This window comes from Schistocerca nitens, chromosome 8, assembly GCF_023898315.1.
Source record: "Schistocerca nitens isolate TAMUIC-IGC-003100 chromosome 8, iqSchNite1.1, whole genome shotgun sequence".
Taxonomy (NCBI): Eukaryota; Metazoa; Arthropoda; class Insecta; order Orthoptera; family Acrididae; genus Schistocerca; species Schistocerca nitens.
Window position 1 is genome coordinate 439,116,222 of NC_064621.1, and position 16,287 is coordinate 439,132,508.

At 49.1% G+C, this 16,287-nt stretch overlaps 1 protein-coding gene across 1 annotated transcript; it reads left to right on the forward strand.

Moving 5' to 3' along the window:
* The first annotated feature begins 13,153 nt into the window (after positions 1 to 13,153).
* LOC126199598 (high mobility group nucleosome-binding domain-containing protein 5-like) lies at positions 13,154 to 15,271 on the forward strand. The gene has a single exon (XM_049936524.1). The coding sequence runs from the start codon at positions 13,154 to 13,156 to the stop codon at positions 15,269 to 15,271; it is 2,118 nt and encodes a 705-aa protein (XP_049792481.1).
* The last annotated feature ends 1,016 nt before the right edge of the window (positions 15,272 to 16,287 follow it).

A 16,287-nucleotide genomic window follows, 5' to 3' on the forward strand; every position in this document is an offset into this window, starting at 1 on the left:
CAAAGCGAGACCTAATCGGTTATTTTTATGATGATATTTTAACTCAGCAGATGGAATTAGAAATGAGCTACTTTGAACCTGAAACATCTCCATTGTTGGATATTTATCGGTGATAACTTGTTAATCAGTTGGAGACGATGTATAGAACCGGGCGGTGACAATCCAGGCCTATCTCGTCTTTCCGGACACTAGTTACGTAGGTTATTGAAGGCGTATCGGAACAGATACTTAATCCGGGTGCGCCAATGAACGTTTCCAAGTAAAACAGTGGAATAGGATGTCACAATCAGTCTCGCGCACCGCGCGGATTCAGATTACGGCCATGAGTGTGACTTAGCGCTACGACACGGAAGCTCCGAAGAATGGGCGGAAGGAACGTTTCACGGTATCTAATCTATGTCCCACATTCGTGTTTGCTCAATATCCTGCGAGCTGTTAACAGAACGCCAAAATCACGAATGTGCTCCGTTTACTGTTTTAGAGTTACAGCGTGGGCCATAAATGTGTATGTTTGACTGCAGTATTTTTAATTCTGGATAAAGTTTCGATATGGCAACTCTAGCCTGGGAGTGAATCAATGTGTGCCAGAGAGCATGGCGGGAAGGTTCTCCCTGGGAGACAATGTGCGCTTTGGCAATTTTGCAGCAATTATGCAGAGATGAAACTAAGGATGGCAGTCGAGGAAATCCCCTCCATCTTAATCGCAAGAACAGAGTGTCGCTACTGGTGTTTTATATGTGAATGGAGCGGGACGGCCCTAGAGTACGGATACCATTGATAACAGAGCTCATGTGTTGAGAGGCATTGACTCGTCCCCCGGGAAGCCGGTATCTCCAAAGCCGTCCTCACACTGGACGAGGCTGGTAACGTTGACGTTAACGCCTACTGGATATCTACCTCACGACAGACATGGCCGTCCGCACACTGGAAGTGTGCGTAAATGTGATTTGCGTTCTCAGTGCTCTCCGGCGACCGTTGCCGAGTTTCTCTCGCAAAACTCAGTTTCCTTACGACAATGGACGCGTGTAAACCAACTGCTTTAACTCTGCTTGCGATTGAAGAAGCGTGGACAAAATCGCGAAAGGGGTTCTGGACTCGTCGGTGGCTTTAACAGCGAACTGCTGGTGGAGGAACACTGCATAATGCTGTACAACGATCTGAGATACATACTAGCAGAATTCCTTAACTCAATTTAACTTTTATCCCATTTTTGGTGTTAAATTGAGTAGTTTATGTATAGTGTAACGTCAGTTTGCGCATGCGTAAGATCCACATTCTCAATGTTTTATTGACCACCAACGCTGAAATAACTTCACCAGATATCAACATAGCGATTCGTTTTTTAATTCCATTCGTACAGAAGGAACTTTTTTCGAAGCTGCTCACGATCACTGAAAAAGATATTTGCAGGCAAGATACGAACATGAACCAGTCCACAAACCCGAAGATATATTTTACATGAAGTGTCATAATAAAAACTTGCCGTGTGTAACTTATTTTCTTTCATGCAGACTGTCCGCCTCGGTAGCGCAGCGGTAGCGTTACCGCCTACCGCGCAAGGGGTCCCTGGTTCGATTCCCAGCAGGGGACTGGGTGTTCTGTGTCTATTTTCCATCATCTCCGACACTCAAGTCGCCGAAGTGGCGTCAACTAAAGACTTGCAATACGGCGGCCGAACCCCGAAGGGGATATCTCGGCCAATAAATGCCATACGATCATTTCATTCATGCAGACTAGCTCTCACGTTAAGATTTCTGGCCACTGGGGAAACACTCCCGTCACTGACCTTTGGAACCAGAATTACAGCAAATGTTATTTGTAATAACTTGCGCTTTTGACAATACTATTAAACGATTAAGAAAGCCCGAGAATCTCTAAGAAAACAAAATGTTAAATTTCAAAGGAGGTGGACACATACCTACCTATCTCTTCATAACTCAGCTCATGATATGAACTGTGCTACAACTTCGACCTGGCACCATTTTTCTTTACATGGTATACACACTAAACACTGTACCTACAAATGATGTTTGATACTTGATATGCAAACTGTACCCAAAAGACTCGCTTTTGAGAGATCATTGTGCCGTAGCACTAAACTAGTATACTTCCGTAGCACGTAAGCGCTAACTAAAGGAAGCCTTTATCTACTGATATGTCGTTTCCTTCCATTTTATTGTAACAAATCATAGCTAAAACGACGTTTTTTATATCAACTTCCTGATGCTTTGACACTGGTTATATTCACACCACGTTCTTTATAAGAAAGAAAACCCACCAAATACAATGTTTAACGCTAAGTAATATGGCGACCGCTATGTTTCCACTTTGTTTCGTAAAACTAAATCTCTAAGAACACATCTGGGTGTTTTAAATGACCATCACATACGCAATTTCGTCAACTTAGAGGTAATTATCGAAAGAAGGGTTCCACAGGATAACAGTATGGGTCTGTCAAGTTTCTAGTGACAACGTTGTTCAGTCTCCAGGCGTTTATGTATTTGGATGGTGCGTTGGGAGACCATGAGAACAGATTAAACTTCTTATAGGTAAAGGTATGAGACAGCATATCTATGTTCAAATTTTGCTAGTTTCTTTACTGCAGTCCTTAAAATTCTGGACCACCCAGTATGTTAATTTTACATTTTCATTGTAATGAACTTACATTCTTTCCTACCCTGCAAGGGCAACTGACGTTTTGCCATAAACACAAACTATGAATGTAAGTCGAAACACCCATTTTTGCACGTTCGTGATTTTATCAGAAGAGGGACGACATACTCCCACTACGCATCGCGCACATTCGCAAGTAGGCTTAAGCCCATTTTACACGAGCAACTGCCTATCTTCTGGATCAGAATTACTGAGACGGACAGACTTACCGGCACATCCAATGCAGTCAGGACAGTAATGTCTGAGCAGTTTATGACAACATTGCCCCAAGAGGCAGTAGCATCAGAAAATTTCAGCAGAATCTTTGGAATGGTCTAGAAGGGAAAGGAGAAGTCCTCCGCTAATGATTATCTACAACGCCCTAATATGGCGGCTGCTAGTAATTATCGTTATCAGACCAATGGCAGCACGGGTCATACTCTCCCATACTTTGAAAAACCAATACCGAATCAGGTCTCTGAACCTCTGACAATACAGGGAACCTATCAGATTGCTTAGAAAGAACAAAGTCCCTGCTGAAGACGGCATTTCTGCTGAAACGTAGAAGTTAGGAGAAAGAATATGTAGATGCTTAACAGATATCTGGAGAAAGAACGATTTGATATGATTAGAAATGAGTATTGATAAACCTACTGCATTTGGAAGACTAGGCACACCCAAGTAAGTGGAGGTTTATGTCTTGCCTGTCAGACACAGGCTTCTTTCTAAAAAGTTTCTAAACCGTTTACAACAGAGTACCTGCCTGGTGACTACAGCACAGGATTCATGAAGAGTCGGTCGTTTTAACAACGAATATGGAACCTGGATTAGTTGCTTGGATTGGAGAAGGGACCAAACTATGTGGTCATCATTCCCTCTGACCTTGGAATAACAAACCGATAAAACCTCACACTAAAAGAGGTAACTACAATGGCCGTAAAAGAGCAAATTGACAGAGAAGGAAGGAAGAAGGGAGGAGGGAAAGAAAGTGACCAATGACAGGGGCATGAAGGAAGAAGCACAGGTAGACAAGATAGACACGCAAGATAAAAAGGACCCCATAAAGGAGTAGGAATGCAGAGTGCGGGGGTGAACCACAAAGTCCAGTTGAAGCCAGTCCAATCGGAGCGAAGGAGGTAGCAAGAAAGCCTGCAATTCCCTCCACCCACCGATTAGGTTGAAGGTCCGCCCTTAAATAAAGCGATAAAAATCGCTATCACGAAGAAATCTTAGAACTGTATCAGCCACTGAGGCACTAATACCAGGGGTAGCGAGTCAGGAAAGCTTTAAGTCTGTCGTTTTTTTGTCATCAGTCTACTGACTGGTTTGATGCGGCCCGCCACGAATTCCTTCCCTGTGCTAACATCTCCGAGTAGCACTTGCAAACTACGTCCTCAATTATTTGCTTGACGTATTCCAATCTCTGTCTTCCTCTACAGTTTTTGCCCTCTACAGCTCCCTCTAGTACCATGGAAGTCATTCCTCATGTCTTAGCAGATGTCCTATCATCCTGTCCCATGTCAGTGTGTTCCACATATTCCTTTCCTCTCCGATTCTGCGTAGAACCTCATTCCTTACCTTATCAGTCCACCTAATTTTCAACATTCGTCTGTAGCACCACATCTCAAATGCTTCGATTCTCTTCTGTTCCGGTTTTCCCACAGTCCATGTTTCACTACCATACAATGCTGTACTCCAGACGTACATCCTCAGAAATTTCCTCAAATTAAGGCCGGTATTTGATATTAGTAGACTTCTCTTTGCCAGAAATGCCTTTTTGCCATAGCGAGTCTGCTTTTGATGTCGTCCTTGCTCCGTCCGTCATTGGTTATTTTACTGCCTAGGTAGCAGAATTCCTTAACTTCATTGACTTCGTGACCATCAATCCTGATGTTAAGTTTCTCGCTGTTCTCATTTCTACTAATTACCTTCGTCTTCCTCCGATTTACTCTCAAACCATACTGTGTACTCATTAGATTGTTCATTCCGTTCAGCAGATCATTTAATTCTTCTTCACTTTCACTCAGGATAGCAATGTCATCAGCGAATCTTATCATTGATATCCTTTCACCTTTTATTTTAATTCCACTCCTGAACCTTTTTATTTCCATCATTGCTTCCTCGATGTGCAGATTGAAGAGTAGGGGCGAAAGGCCACAGCCTTGTCTTACACCCTTCTTAATACGAGCACTTCGTTCTTGATCGTCCACTCTTATTATTCCCTCTTGGTTGTTGAACATATTTTATATGACCCGTCTCTCCCTATAGCTTACCCCTACTTTTTTTCAGAATCTCTAACAGCTTGCACCATTTTATATTATCTAACGCTTTTTCCAGGTCGACAAATCCTATGAAAGTGTCTTGATTTTTCTTTAGCCTTGCTTCCATTATCAGCCGTAACGTCAGAATTGCCTCTCCCGTCTCTTTACTTTTCCTAAAGCCAAACTGATCGTCACCTAGCGCATTCTCAATTTTCTTTTCCATTCTTCCGTACATTATTCTTGTAAGCAGCTTCGATGCATGAGCTGTTAAGCTGATTGTGCGATAATTCTCGCACTTGTCAGCTCTTGCCGTCTTCGGAAAATGTGTGGATGATGCTTTTCCGAAAGTCAGATGGTATGTCGCCAGACTCATATTCCGTCGTAGGGCGGCTAAGTCAGGACAGTCCAGTAAGAGGAGAACCACAGTCAACATTGATCCACAACGAAAGAGAGGGGGAACCTCCGACGGAGGAGATAATGGTGAGTCAGCCAAGTATAGATGATGCACAGCGGGCAAAGGACGATAGAGGCTTTACGAGAGGCCTGTAAGAAGGACCGCCATGTAGTTTTAGAATCCTTTATCGCCCTCAACTTGTTTGGCAAAGAAAGAGTGCCATTCTGCATTCCAAAGTCACGAAACATGACACCATAATGCAGAGCGAAGGTCTATTTCCAGAATGCCAATAACAAGAAATGGCCAGTTAGTAACCAATTTAGCCAGTCGATCGAAAGTTCATTGCCAGGGATCCCAATACGGCCTGGGGTCCAAATGGAAACCACTTAAACCACTGAGCATCCACATTTATCAAGGAGGAGGAGTCATAGATAGCTATGACCAACAGGTGACAAGGTAAGCACTGGCCGATATCTTGCAAACTGCTGAAGGAGTCACTACAGATAGTGAAGGACAGTCCTGAGCTGAAGCGGACATGGTCCAGTGTGCAAAAGATGGCTACCAACTCTGCAGTAAAAACACAGCCATCTGGCAAGGAACGAAGTTCTGTGTGTCTCGCATAGGTATAAGCATAACCAGTGTGACCAGCAACAATGGAGCCATCAGAGTTAATCACTTCTGAACCTTCGAATGAATTGAGGAGGCAGTAGAATTGGTGGCGAATGGCCTCTGGAAGGACAGAATCCTTTGAATTGAGGGAGAGATCAAGACAGAGCTGTGGCCAAGGGATGCACCACAAGGGTACACACGTGAGCAGAGAAAAGAGGCAGTAAAGCGAAGTGCTGGAGCTCAGGAAAGAGCGACTGAATGCAGGCAGCTATGGTAAGCCCACATCGTGGCCGCCGCCGTAGATGGTTCATCACTGTCAGGATAAAGGAGACCATACTTTAAGTGCTTTGGGGTGCAGCGAATGCAGAGCCCATAACGTATCAGCCGTTGTTGGCGCAAAACTCGCAGCGGTGGAATCCTCAACTCTGCAAGAAGAATAATTGCAGGGTTAGTCTGGAAGGCACCAGTCGCAAGTCGCACCCCACAATGGTGGATGGGGTCGAGCATCTATGTCGACAGTGACACAGGACCAGACATGACTTCCGTAGTGTAATGGACTGGACCAGAGCTTTGTAGAATGGCAGGATAATAGAGCAGTCTGCACACCAGGTGGTGTTGCAAAGACATCTAAGAACATTGAGATGTAACCAGCATGTCCTCTTCGGCTGGCGAAGATGAGGGAGCCATGTTAACTGGGCATCGAAGACAAGACCCAAGAAGCGATTGGTGTCCACCACCTCGAGGGATTGGCGATCGAGGAACAGGTCCGGATGGGTATGGACTGTATGGCAACGGCAGAAATATGAAACACGACTTGGCCACAGAAAAAGTCTTGGGAGAGAGCTCAAGACTGCCCAGTAGATTGCCCCCCTGCAGCACCCATGACAGAGGAAGCGATGTAGATACAAAAATCGTTGCATACAAAGAGGGGGGACACTGTCGGCGCAGCAGTTGCCACCAGTCCATTAAGAGAGAGAGAGAGAGAGAGAGAGAGAGAGAGAGAGAGAGAGAGAGAGAGAGAGAGAGAGAGAGAGAGAGAGAGACGCTTAGCATGGAACCCTGTGGAACCCCATTTTCTTGCAGATGGGAAGTGCTGTAGGAGGAACCAACTTTGACCCAGAACGAACGACAAGGAAGTAACTTATGGATAAAAGCGGGCACTTCGCCACAAAGGCCCCATTCTTGAAGGGTGGTGAGGATGTGGTGGCACCAGGTGGCATTGAAGGCTTTATGCAGATCAAAGAAGACTGCAATGAGGTGTCGCCAATGGGCAAAAATCGACCGGATAGCAGACTCCAGGTGGACAAAGTTATCCACCACAGAGCGGCCACAGCGAAAACCACCTTGAGTTGACTAAAGGCCGCGGGATTCAAGGATCCAAAGCAGCTGCCAACTCACCAGGTGTGCAAGGAGCTTGCAGTGGATGTTTGTAAGGCTTATTGGATGGTAGCTATCCAACTGAAGGTTTTTTTTTTTGTGGTTTTAGGGCGCACAACGTCAACGGTCATTAGCGCCCAGACTACTTTAGGAATGCACCGCGAGTCACAAGTTTAAAACAGCAACAAAACGGAGAACACGATGAAAGACATACTGACAGGCATAGGATTAAAAAAGAAAACAGCATAATCAAATGTCCTTTGAGAGGGTTGTCAAATTGATAAAATGAAGAACGCGAGCAGCTGCTCGTGGGTCATCCGCTAAAATGGCTTCTACAGTACATGGCAGGCCAATATCGAGACGTAGGGTGTTAAAATTCGGACACGACGTTAAAATGTGGCGGACCGTCAGCAATTGCCCACATGGGCAGAACGGCGCCGGCGCAGCCGTCAGCAGATGGCGATGGCTGAACCGGCAGTGGCCAATTCGCAACCGGGCCAAAACTACCTCCTCCCGCCGAGAAGGGCGTGAGGAGGACGTCCAAGCCACGGGTAGAGCTTTCAAGGCCCGAAGCTTGTTGTCTGAAAGTGCAGCCCAATCGGCATGCCACAGCGAGACAATGCGCCGACAAATTACCCTGCTACAATCGGACGAAGGGACACCACAAGAAGCTGTCCGAGGCTGGAGGACCGCAGCCTTGGCCGCGGCATCTGCAGCTTCGTTCCCAGGGATACCGACATGGCCAGGAATCCACATAAAGCTAACCGGAGAACCGACGTCCACCAGCTGCTGAAGAGAGCGTTGGATCCGGTGCACGAAAGGGTGAACCGGGTACGGATCACCGAGGCTCTGGATAGCGCTCAGGGAATCGGAGCAGATGACATATGCAGAATGTCGGTGGCGGCAGATGTAAAGGACAGCCTGGGAGAGGGCAAAGAGCTCAGCTGTGAAGACCGAACAATGGCCATGGAGCCGATATTGGAAACTTTGTGCCCCGACAATGAAAGAACACCCGACCCCGTCATTGGTCTTAGAGCCATCTGTATAAATGAAGGTCGTATTAATGAACTTCGAACGAAGTTCGACAAAACGGGAGTGGTAGACTGAATCGGGGGTAACCTCCTTCGGGATTGAGCAGAGGTCAAGGTGGACGCGAACCTGAGCCTGGAGCCAAGGTGGCGTGTGGCTCTCGCCCACTCGAAAGGTGGCAGGGAGTGAAAAATGAAGGTGTTGAAGGAGGCGACGAAAGCGAACTCCAGGGGGTAGCAGGGCGGAGACATACAACCCGTATTGACTGTCGAGAGAGTCATCAAAAAAGGAACGATAAGATGGGTGGTCAGGCATTGCCAGTAGCCGACAGGCATACCGACAAAGCAGTATATCGCGCCGGTAGGTGAGTGGCAACTCACCAGCGTCAGCATGAAGACTCTCGACGGGACTAGTATAAAACGCTCCGATCGCAAGTCGTAAACCCCGATGTTGTATGGAGTTGAGGCGGCGTAAGATGGATGGCCGTGCAGAGGAGTATACGAAGCTCCCATAATCCAACTTGGAGCGGACGATCGACCGATATAGGCGAAGGAGGACGGTTCGATCCGCTCCCCACGACATACCACTGAGAACACGGAGGACATTGAGAGAACGGGTACAACGGGCAGCCAAATAAGACACATGTGGAGACCAACTAAGTTTCCTGTCAAATGTAAGACCTAAAAATTTTGTTGTCTCCACGAATGGGAGAGCAACGGGACCAAGTCGTAAAGACGGTGGGAGAAATTCTTTGTAGCGCCAGAAGTTAATACAGACCGTCTTCTCGGCAGAAAAACTGAAGCCATTGGCGACACTCCACGAGTAAAGACGGTCAAGAGAACGCTGAAGACAGCGCTCCAGGAAACACGTACGCTGCGCGCTGCAATAGATGGTAAAATCGTCCACGAAAAGGGAGCCTGATACATCAGCTGGGAGGCAATCCATTATTGGATTGATCGCGATGGCGAAGAGAGCGACGCTCAAAACTGAGCCCTGTGGTACCCCATTCTCCTGGCGAAAGGTGTCTGACAGGACAGAACCCACACGTACCCTGAACTGTCGATCCATTAAAAAGGAACGAATAAAAAGAGGGAGGCGACCGCGAAGACCCCATGTATGCATGGTGCGGAGAATGCCCGCCCTCCAACAGGTGTCGTAAGCCTTCTCCAAATCAAAGAACACAGCCGCGGTCGGGCGCTTCCGCAAGAAGTTATTCATAATGAAGGTCGACAAGGTAACCAGATGGTCAACAGCAGACCGGCGCCTACGAAATCCACATTGTACATTGGTAAGTAGGCGTCGAGACTCGAGCAGCCAAACCAATCGAGAGTGAACCATTCGCTCCATCACTTTACAGACACAGCTGGTAAGCGAGATGGGTCGATAACTGGAGGGCAAGTGCTTGTCCTTCCCCGGCTTAGGAATCGGGACAACAATAGACTCGCGCCAGCATGCGGGAACATGTCCCTCAATCCAGATGCGATTGTAAGTACGAAGAAGAAAACCTTTACCCGCAGGAGAAAGGTTCTTCAGCATCTGAATATGAATAGAATCAGGCCCTGGAGCGGAGGACCGTGATCGGCCAAGTGCGGTTTCGAGTTCCCGCATGGTGAATGGGGCATTATAACTTTCACAATTCGAGGAGCGGAAGTTAGGTGGCCTAGCCTCCTCTGCCTGTTTGCGGGGGAGGAAGGCAGGGTGGTAATGAGCGGAGCTCGAAACCTCTGCTAAAAAGCGGCCGAAGGCATTGGAGACAGCCTCAGGGGCCACAAGGACGTCATTCGCGACCGTCAAGCCAGAAACTGGTGAGTGGACCTTAGTGCCAGATAGCCGGCGCAGGCTACCCCAGACAACAGAAGGAGTAAAACTGTTGAAGGTGCTTGTGAAAGCAGCCCAGCTGGCTTTCTTGCTTTCTTTAATAATACGACGACACTGTGCACGTAATCGTTTATAATTGACACAATTCGCCACTGTAGGGTGGCGTTTAAAGGCGCGTAAAGCACGTCGACGAGCACGTAGAGCGTCTCTACATGCTGCGGTCCACCAGGGGACCGGTACGCGACGTGGAGAAGAAGTAGGGTGAGGGATGGAATATTCAGCAGCAGAGAGAATGACTTCCGTGAGGTGTGCGACCTGACTATCGCAGCTTGGGAATGTTTGATCCTGAAAGGTCGCCCTTGATGAGAAGAGCCCCCAGTCTGCTTTGGAGATGTTCCAACTAGATGAGCACGGAGAGGGGGTATGCTGCAGGAGATGGATAACACACGGGAAGTGGTCGCTCGAATATGTATCAGAAAGAGCATACCACTCGAACCGGCGTGCAAGTTGGGGAGTACATATAGAGAGATCTAAATGGGAATAGGTGTGAGATGTATCCGAAAGAAAAGTAGGGGCGCCAGTATTGAGGCAGACGAGATTGAGCTGGTTGAAAAGGTCTGCAAACAGGGAGCCCCTCGGGCAGGATGCTGGAGAGCCCCAAAGGGGATGGTGGGCATTGAAGTCTCCAGTTAACAAAAATGGTGCAGGTAGCTGAGCAATAAGTTGCATCATGTCTGCCCTGGTAACGGCAGACGACGATGGAGTGCAAACGGTACAAATAGAAAATGTAAAAGTGGGGAGAGTAATGCGGATGGCAACTGCCTGCAGGCCGGTGTGCAACGTGATGGGATCGTAGTAAATATCATCCCGGACCAGCAACATAACCCCTCCATGAGCTGGGATACCTACCACAGGGGGTAGGTCAAAACGCACAGAGGGGTAGTGTGCCAAGGCAATTTGATCGCATGGGCGTAGCTTCGTTTCCTGGAGGGCTACGACGAGCGGACGGTGCAAGCGAAGCAGCAACTTCAAGTCCTCTCGGTTGGAGCGAATGCTGCGAATATTCCAGTGAATAAGTGCCATCGGAAGAAAAAAGGAAGATGAAAGAAGGGGTCACCTCGAAGGCCGCTGAGGGCCTGGCTTCGAGCGAGCACTGCCGCCGCTATCAGTAGGCGGACAGTCATCGTCCATTGGGTCTATAGGTTCATCGGCCATCTTGGGAAGATGGCCGGGAGGGGGAGCTTCCTCCGCCGGTGAACGGCCAGATGTCCGGCTACCAGCGGTGCGGCCAGGCGAAACGGATGACGGCCTGGGGCGGCAACCGCCGGGTGGCGCAGGAGAAGAAATGCGCCGTGGCGGAGAAGGAGAACTGTGCTTCCTATTAGCCTTCTTGGATGGTCGTTTGGTGGAAGTACCGGACAAAGGCTGGGAGGTCGAGGTACATAGGAAGTCTGCACGGGACGGTTCCTTCTTGAAGGCCCGTGCATCTGACTTCTGGGTCTTCGTCTTAGCAGAAGCTGATGAAGGGGCTGGTGTCTGTGGGGTGATGGCACGAAGAGGAGACGTCGACCGCGCGATCTTAGCACTGGCCGAACGGACGACCGTGGTGCTGAAGGTCAGATCGCAGGTCTGGGTTGCCACCTCCCTGGTAGTCCGAGGAGAGGCGAGGACAGTACTGTATTTCCCCGCTGGGAGCAGCGTGGGCTTCCTACTAGCCAATAGCTTGCGAGCAGCCGAGGTGGACACTTTCTCTTTGACCCGAATTTCCTGGATACAGCGTTCTTCCTTATAGACAGGGCAGTCGCGGGAGGATGCAGCATGGTCTCCCTGACAGTTCACACAACGAGGAGACGGAGGTGGACAGTCACCCTCATGGGCATCCCTGCCACAAATGACACATTTAGCCGCATTGGAACAAGATTGGCGAGTGTGATTGAAACGCTGACACTGGTAGCAGCGCGTAGGTGTCGGGACATAGGGGCGAACAGAAATAACCTCGTAGCCCACTTTGATGCGCGATGGCAGCTGAACACTATCTAAGGTCAAAAAAAGTGTCTGGGTCGGTACAAGGTCAGTGTTGACCTTTTTCATGACCCTATGGACAGCCGTCACGCCCTGCTCAGCGAGGAAAGATTGAATCTCCTCGTCAGTCAAACCGTCGAGGGATCTAGTGTAGACCACACCACGAGACGAATTCGAAGTTCGGTGAGCCTCCACCCGGACAGGGAATGTGTACAGGAGTGTGGCCCGAAGCAGTTTTTGTGCCTGAAAGGCGCTCTCAGTTTCGAGTAATAAGGTACCGTTACGCAACCTGGTACAGGATTTGACAGATCCGGCTATGGCATCGACGCCCTTCTGGATAACGAAAGGGTTGACAGAGGAAAAATCCTTTCCGTCCTCAGATCGAGAAACGACGAGGAACTGTGGGGCAGGCGGTAGTACTTTTGTCACTGGTAGCTGGTCACGTTTCCGTTTTTGGGCAGAAGTCGAGAGAGATGGAGTGAAATCCATTGCGGAGGAATCCCCCATGATTGCCAGCGTCTCCGATGGCGCGCTCCTTCCTTGTGGGGACCCTCTCAGAGGGCACTCCCGCCTTAGGTGAATGTTTACACCTCAGGTCACACCTCCCGAGAAACAGACGGAGGGACCAATCGGCATGGTCAGAAGGTATCAGCTCAGGCAATCACCCCTCCCCGGGCCTGGCCTTTACCAGGGGGTACGCGCGTGCCTTACATGTCTACCCAGGGCGGGGAATTACGCGTTACCCCGTCACCGGCTACGCGTGCGAACGCGTGGGTCGGCCTTCAGGCGCGCACAGGGAGGAAGGAAGAAGAGGAAAAAGGGGAGGGAGGGAGGGAGGGAGAGAGAGAGAGAGAGAGAGAGAGAGAGAGAGAGAGAGAGAGAGAGAGAGAGAGAGAGAGAGAGAGAGAGAGAGAGAGAGAGAGGACAGTGTCTCAAACGCCGAGGCGGAGACCAGAGAAGGCAATGAGAAGAAGGCAATGAGAAGAAGGCAATGAGAAGAAGGCAAGGAGAAGAAGGCAAGGAGAAGAAGGCAAGGAGAAGAAGGCAAGGAGAAGAAGGCAAGGAGAAGAAGGCAAGGAGAAGAAGGCAAGGAGAAGAAGGCAAGGAGAAGAAGGCAAGGAGAAGAAGGCAAGGAGAAGAAGGCAAGGAGAAGAAGGCAAGGAGAAGAAGGCAAGGAGAAGAAGGCAAGGAGAAGAAGGCAAGGAGAAGAAGGCAAGGAGAAGAAGGCAAGGAGAAGAAGGCAAGGAGAAGAAGGCAAGGAGAAGAAGGCAAGGAGAAGAAGGCAAGGAGAAGAAGGCAAGGAGAAGAAGGCAAGGAGAAGAAGGCAAGGAGAAGAAGGCAAGGAGAAGAAGGCAAGGAGAAGAAGGCAAGGAGAAGAAGGCAAGGAGAAGAAGGCAAGGAGAAGAAGGCAAGGAGAAGAAGGCAAGGAGAAGAAGGCAAGGAGAAGAAGGCAAGGAGAAGAAGGCAAGGAGAAGAAGGCAAGGAGAAGAAGGCAAGGAGAAGAAGGCAAGGAGAAGAAGGCAAGGAGAAGAAGGCAAGGAGAAGAAGGCAAGGAGAAGAAGGCAAGGAGAAGAAGGCAAGGAGAAGAAGGCAAGGAGAAGAAGGCAAGGAGAAGAAGGCAAGGAGAAGAAGGCAAGGAGAAGAAGGCAAGGAGAAGAAGGCAAGGAGAAGAAGGCAAGGAGAAGAAGGCAAGGAGAAGAAGGCAAGGAGAAGAAGGCAAGGAGAAGAAGGCAAGGAGAAGAAGGCAAGGAGAAGAAGGCAAGGAGAAGAAGGCAAGGAGAAGAAGGCAAGGAGAAGAAGGCAAGGAGAAGAAGGCAAGGAGAAGAAGGCAAGGAGAAGAAGGCAAGGAGAAGAAGGCAAGGAGAAGAAGGCAAGGAGAAGAAGGCAAGGAGAAGAAGGCAAGGAGAAGAAGGCAAGGAGAAGAAGGCAAGGAGAAGAAGGCAAGGAGAAGAAGGCAAGGAGAAGAAGGCAAGGAGAAGAAGGCAAGGAGAAGAAGGCAAGGAGAAGAAGGCAAGGAGAAGAAGGCAAGGAGAAGAAGGCAAGGAGAAGAAGGCAAGGAGAAGAAGGCAAGGAGAAGAAGGCAAGGAGAAGAAGGCAAGGAGAAGAAGGCAAGGAGAAGAAGGCAAGGAGAAGAAGGCAAGGAGAAGAAGGCAAGGAGAAGAAGGCAAGGAGAAGAAGGCAAGGAGAAGAAGGCAAGGAGAAGAAGGCAAGGAGAAGAAGGCAAGGAGAAGAAGGCAAGGAGAAGAAGGCAAGGAGAAGAAGGCAAGGAGAAGAAGGCAAGGAGAAGAAGGCAAGGAGAAGAAGGCAAGGAGAAGAAGGCAAGGAGAAGAAGGCAAGGAGAAGAAGGCAAGGAGAAGAAGGCAAGGAGAAGAAGGCAAGGAGAAGAAGGCAAGGAGAAGAAGGCAAGGAGAAGAAGGCAAGGAGAAGAAGGCAAGGAGAAGAAGGCAAGGAGAAGAAGGCAAGGAGAAGAAGGCAAGGAGAAGAAGGCAAGGAGAAGAAGGCAAGGAGAAGAAGGCAAGGAGAAGAAGGCAAGGAGAAGAAGGCAAGGAGAAGAAGGCAAGGAGAAGAAGGCAAGGAGAAGAAGGCAAGGAGAAGAAGGCAAGGAGAAGAAGGCAAGGAGAAGAAGGCAAGGAGAAGAAGGCAAGGAGAAGAAGGCAAGGAGAAGAAGGCAAGGAGAAGAAGGCAAGGAGAAGAAGGCAAGGAGAAGAAGGCAAGGAGAAGAAGGCAAGGAGAAGAAGGCAAGGAGAAGAAGGCAAGGAGAAGAAGGCAAGGAGAAGAAGGCAAGGAGAAGAAGGCAAGGAGAAGAAGGCAAGGAGAAGAAGGCAAGGAGAAGAAGGCAAGGAGAAGAAGGCAAGGAGAAGAAGGCAAGGAGAAGAAGGCAAGGAGAAGAAGGCAAGGAGAAGAAGGCAAGGAGAAGAAGGCAAGGAGAAGAAGGCAAGGAGAAGAAGGCAAGGAGAAGAAGGCAAGGAGAAGAAGGCAAGGAGAAGAAGGCAAGGAGAAGAAGGCAAGGAGAAGAAGGCAAGGAGAAGAAGGCAAGGAGAAGAAGGCAAGGAGAAGAAGGCAAGGAGAAGAAGGCAATGAGAAGAAGGCAATGAGAAGAAGGCAATGAGAAGAAGGCAATGAGAAGAAGGCAATGAGAAGAAGGCAATGAGAAGGCAATGAGAAGAAGGCAATGAGAAGAAGGCAATGAGAAGAAGGCAATGAGAGGGCAAGGAGAAGAAGGCAATGAGAGGGCAAGGAGAAGAAGGCAATGAGAAGGCAAGGAGATTATGCAGGGGAAAGAGTAAGGAAGACAGTGAGGTGGAGAAGAGCAAAGAAAGGAACCAACCAAAGAAAGGAAGAAACGAGAAGTGAAAAAGCAAAATGACCGCTAATAGAGGTCGCGGAACCGTCCGTCTCCGGACGCAGGCGCTAACTACCCCCTTGAGGGGGAGGGACTCCTTTTAGTCGCCTCTTACGACAGGCAGGAATACCTCGGGCCTATTCTTACCCCAGACCCGCAGGGGGGACTGAAGAGGTGACTTCCCATGCCTCAACACTAGAATAACTGCTCTCCTGCCACTGGGTAGGAAACACACATTCATTCCAGACAGTTGAAAAGGATCAGTATACAACAGTGGCTAGCCACCTGTGAGTGGCTGAGCATTTGGTTACGTATCTGATCTGGTCTAGGGGCCATGTCAGGACATAGGGCGAGGGCGCCAGCGAATTCCCACTCGCTAAATGGGGCATTATAAAGCTCCAAGCAGCGAGAAATTGAAGATAAAGGCAGTTAAGTCCAGATGGGTAAAGACAACACCATGCACAGAAATTCCTCCAACGTTGGTGGGAGGACGATGGCCAAACATTCGCCTCATTTTCGTCCAGATCTGTGAAGAGGGTGTACAGTCCTATGGCAGCCACATATCGTTCCCAGCAAATCCGTTTCTGAAATTTGATTAGGCAACAGGCTCGGGTGCAGAATCGATTAGAGACCAGAACGAGAGCAGTAGAAGGGTGCCACTAAAGCGTTGAAGAGCACAGTGGCGGTCTTACAGCTGCAGCAATTTTCGGAGCCCACTAAGGGACCATCTTCCGATAGGGGGTGGGGGGGGGGGAGACCCAAGGAAGAAAAGATGGCTGAGA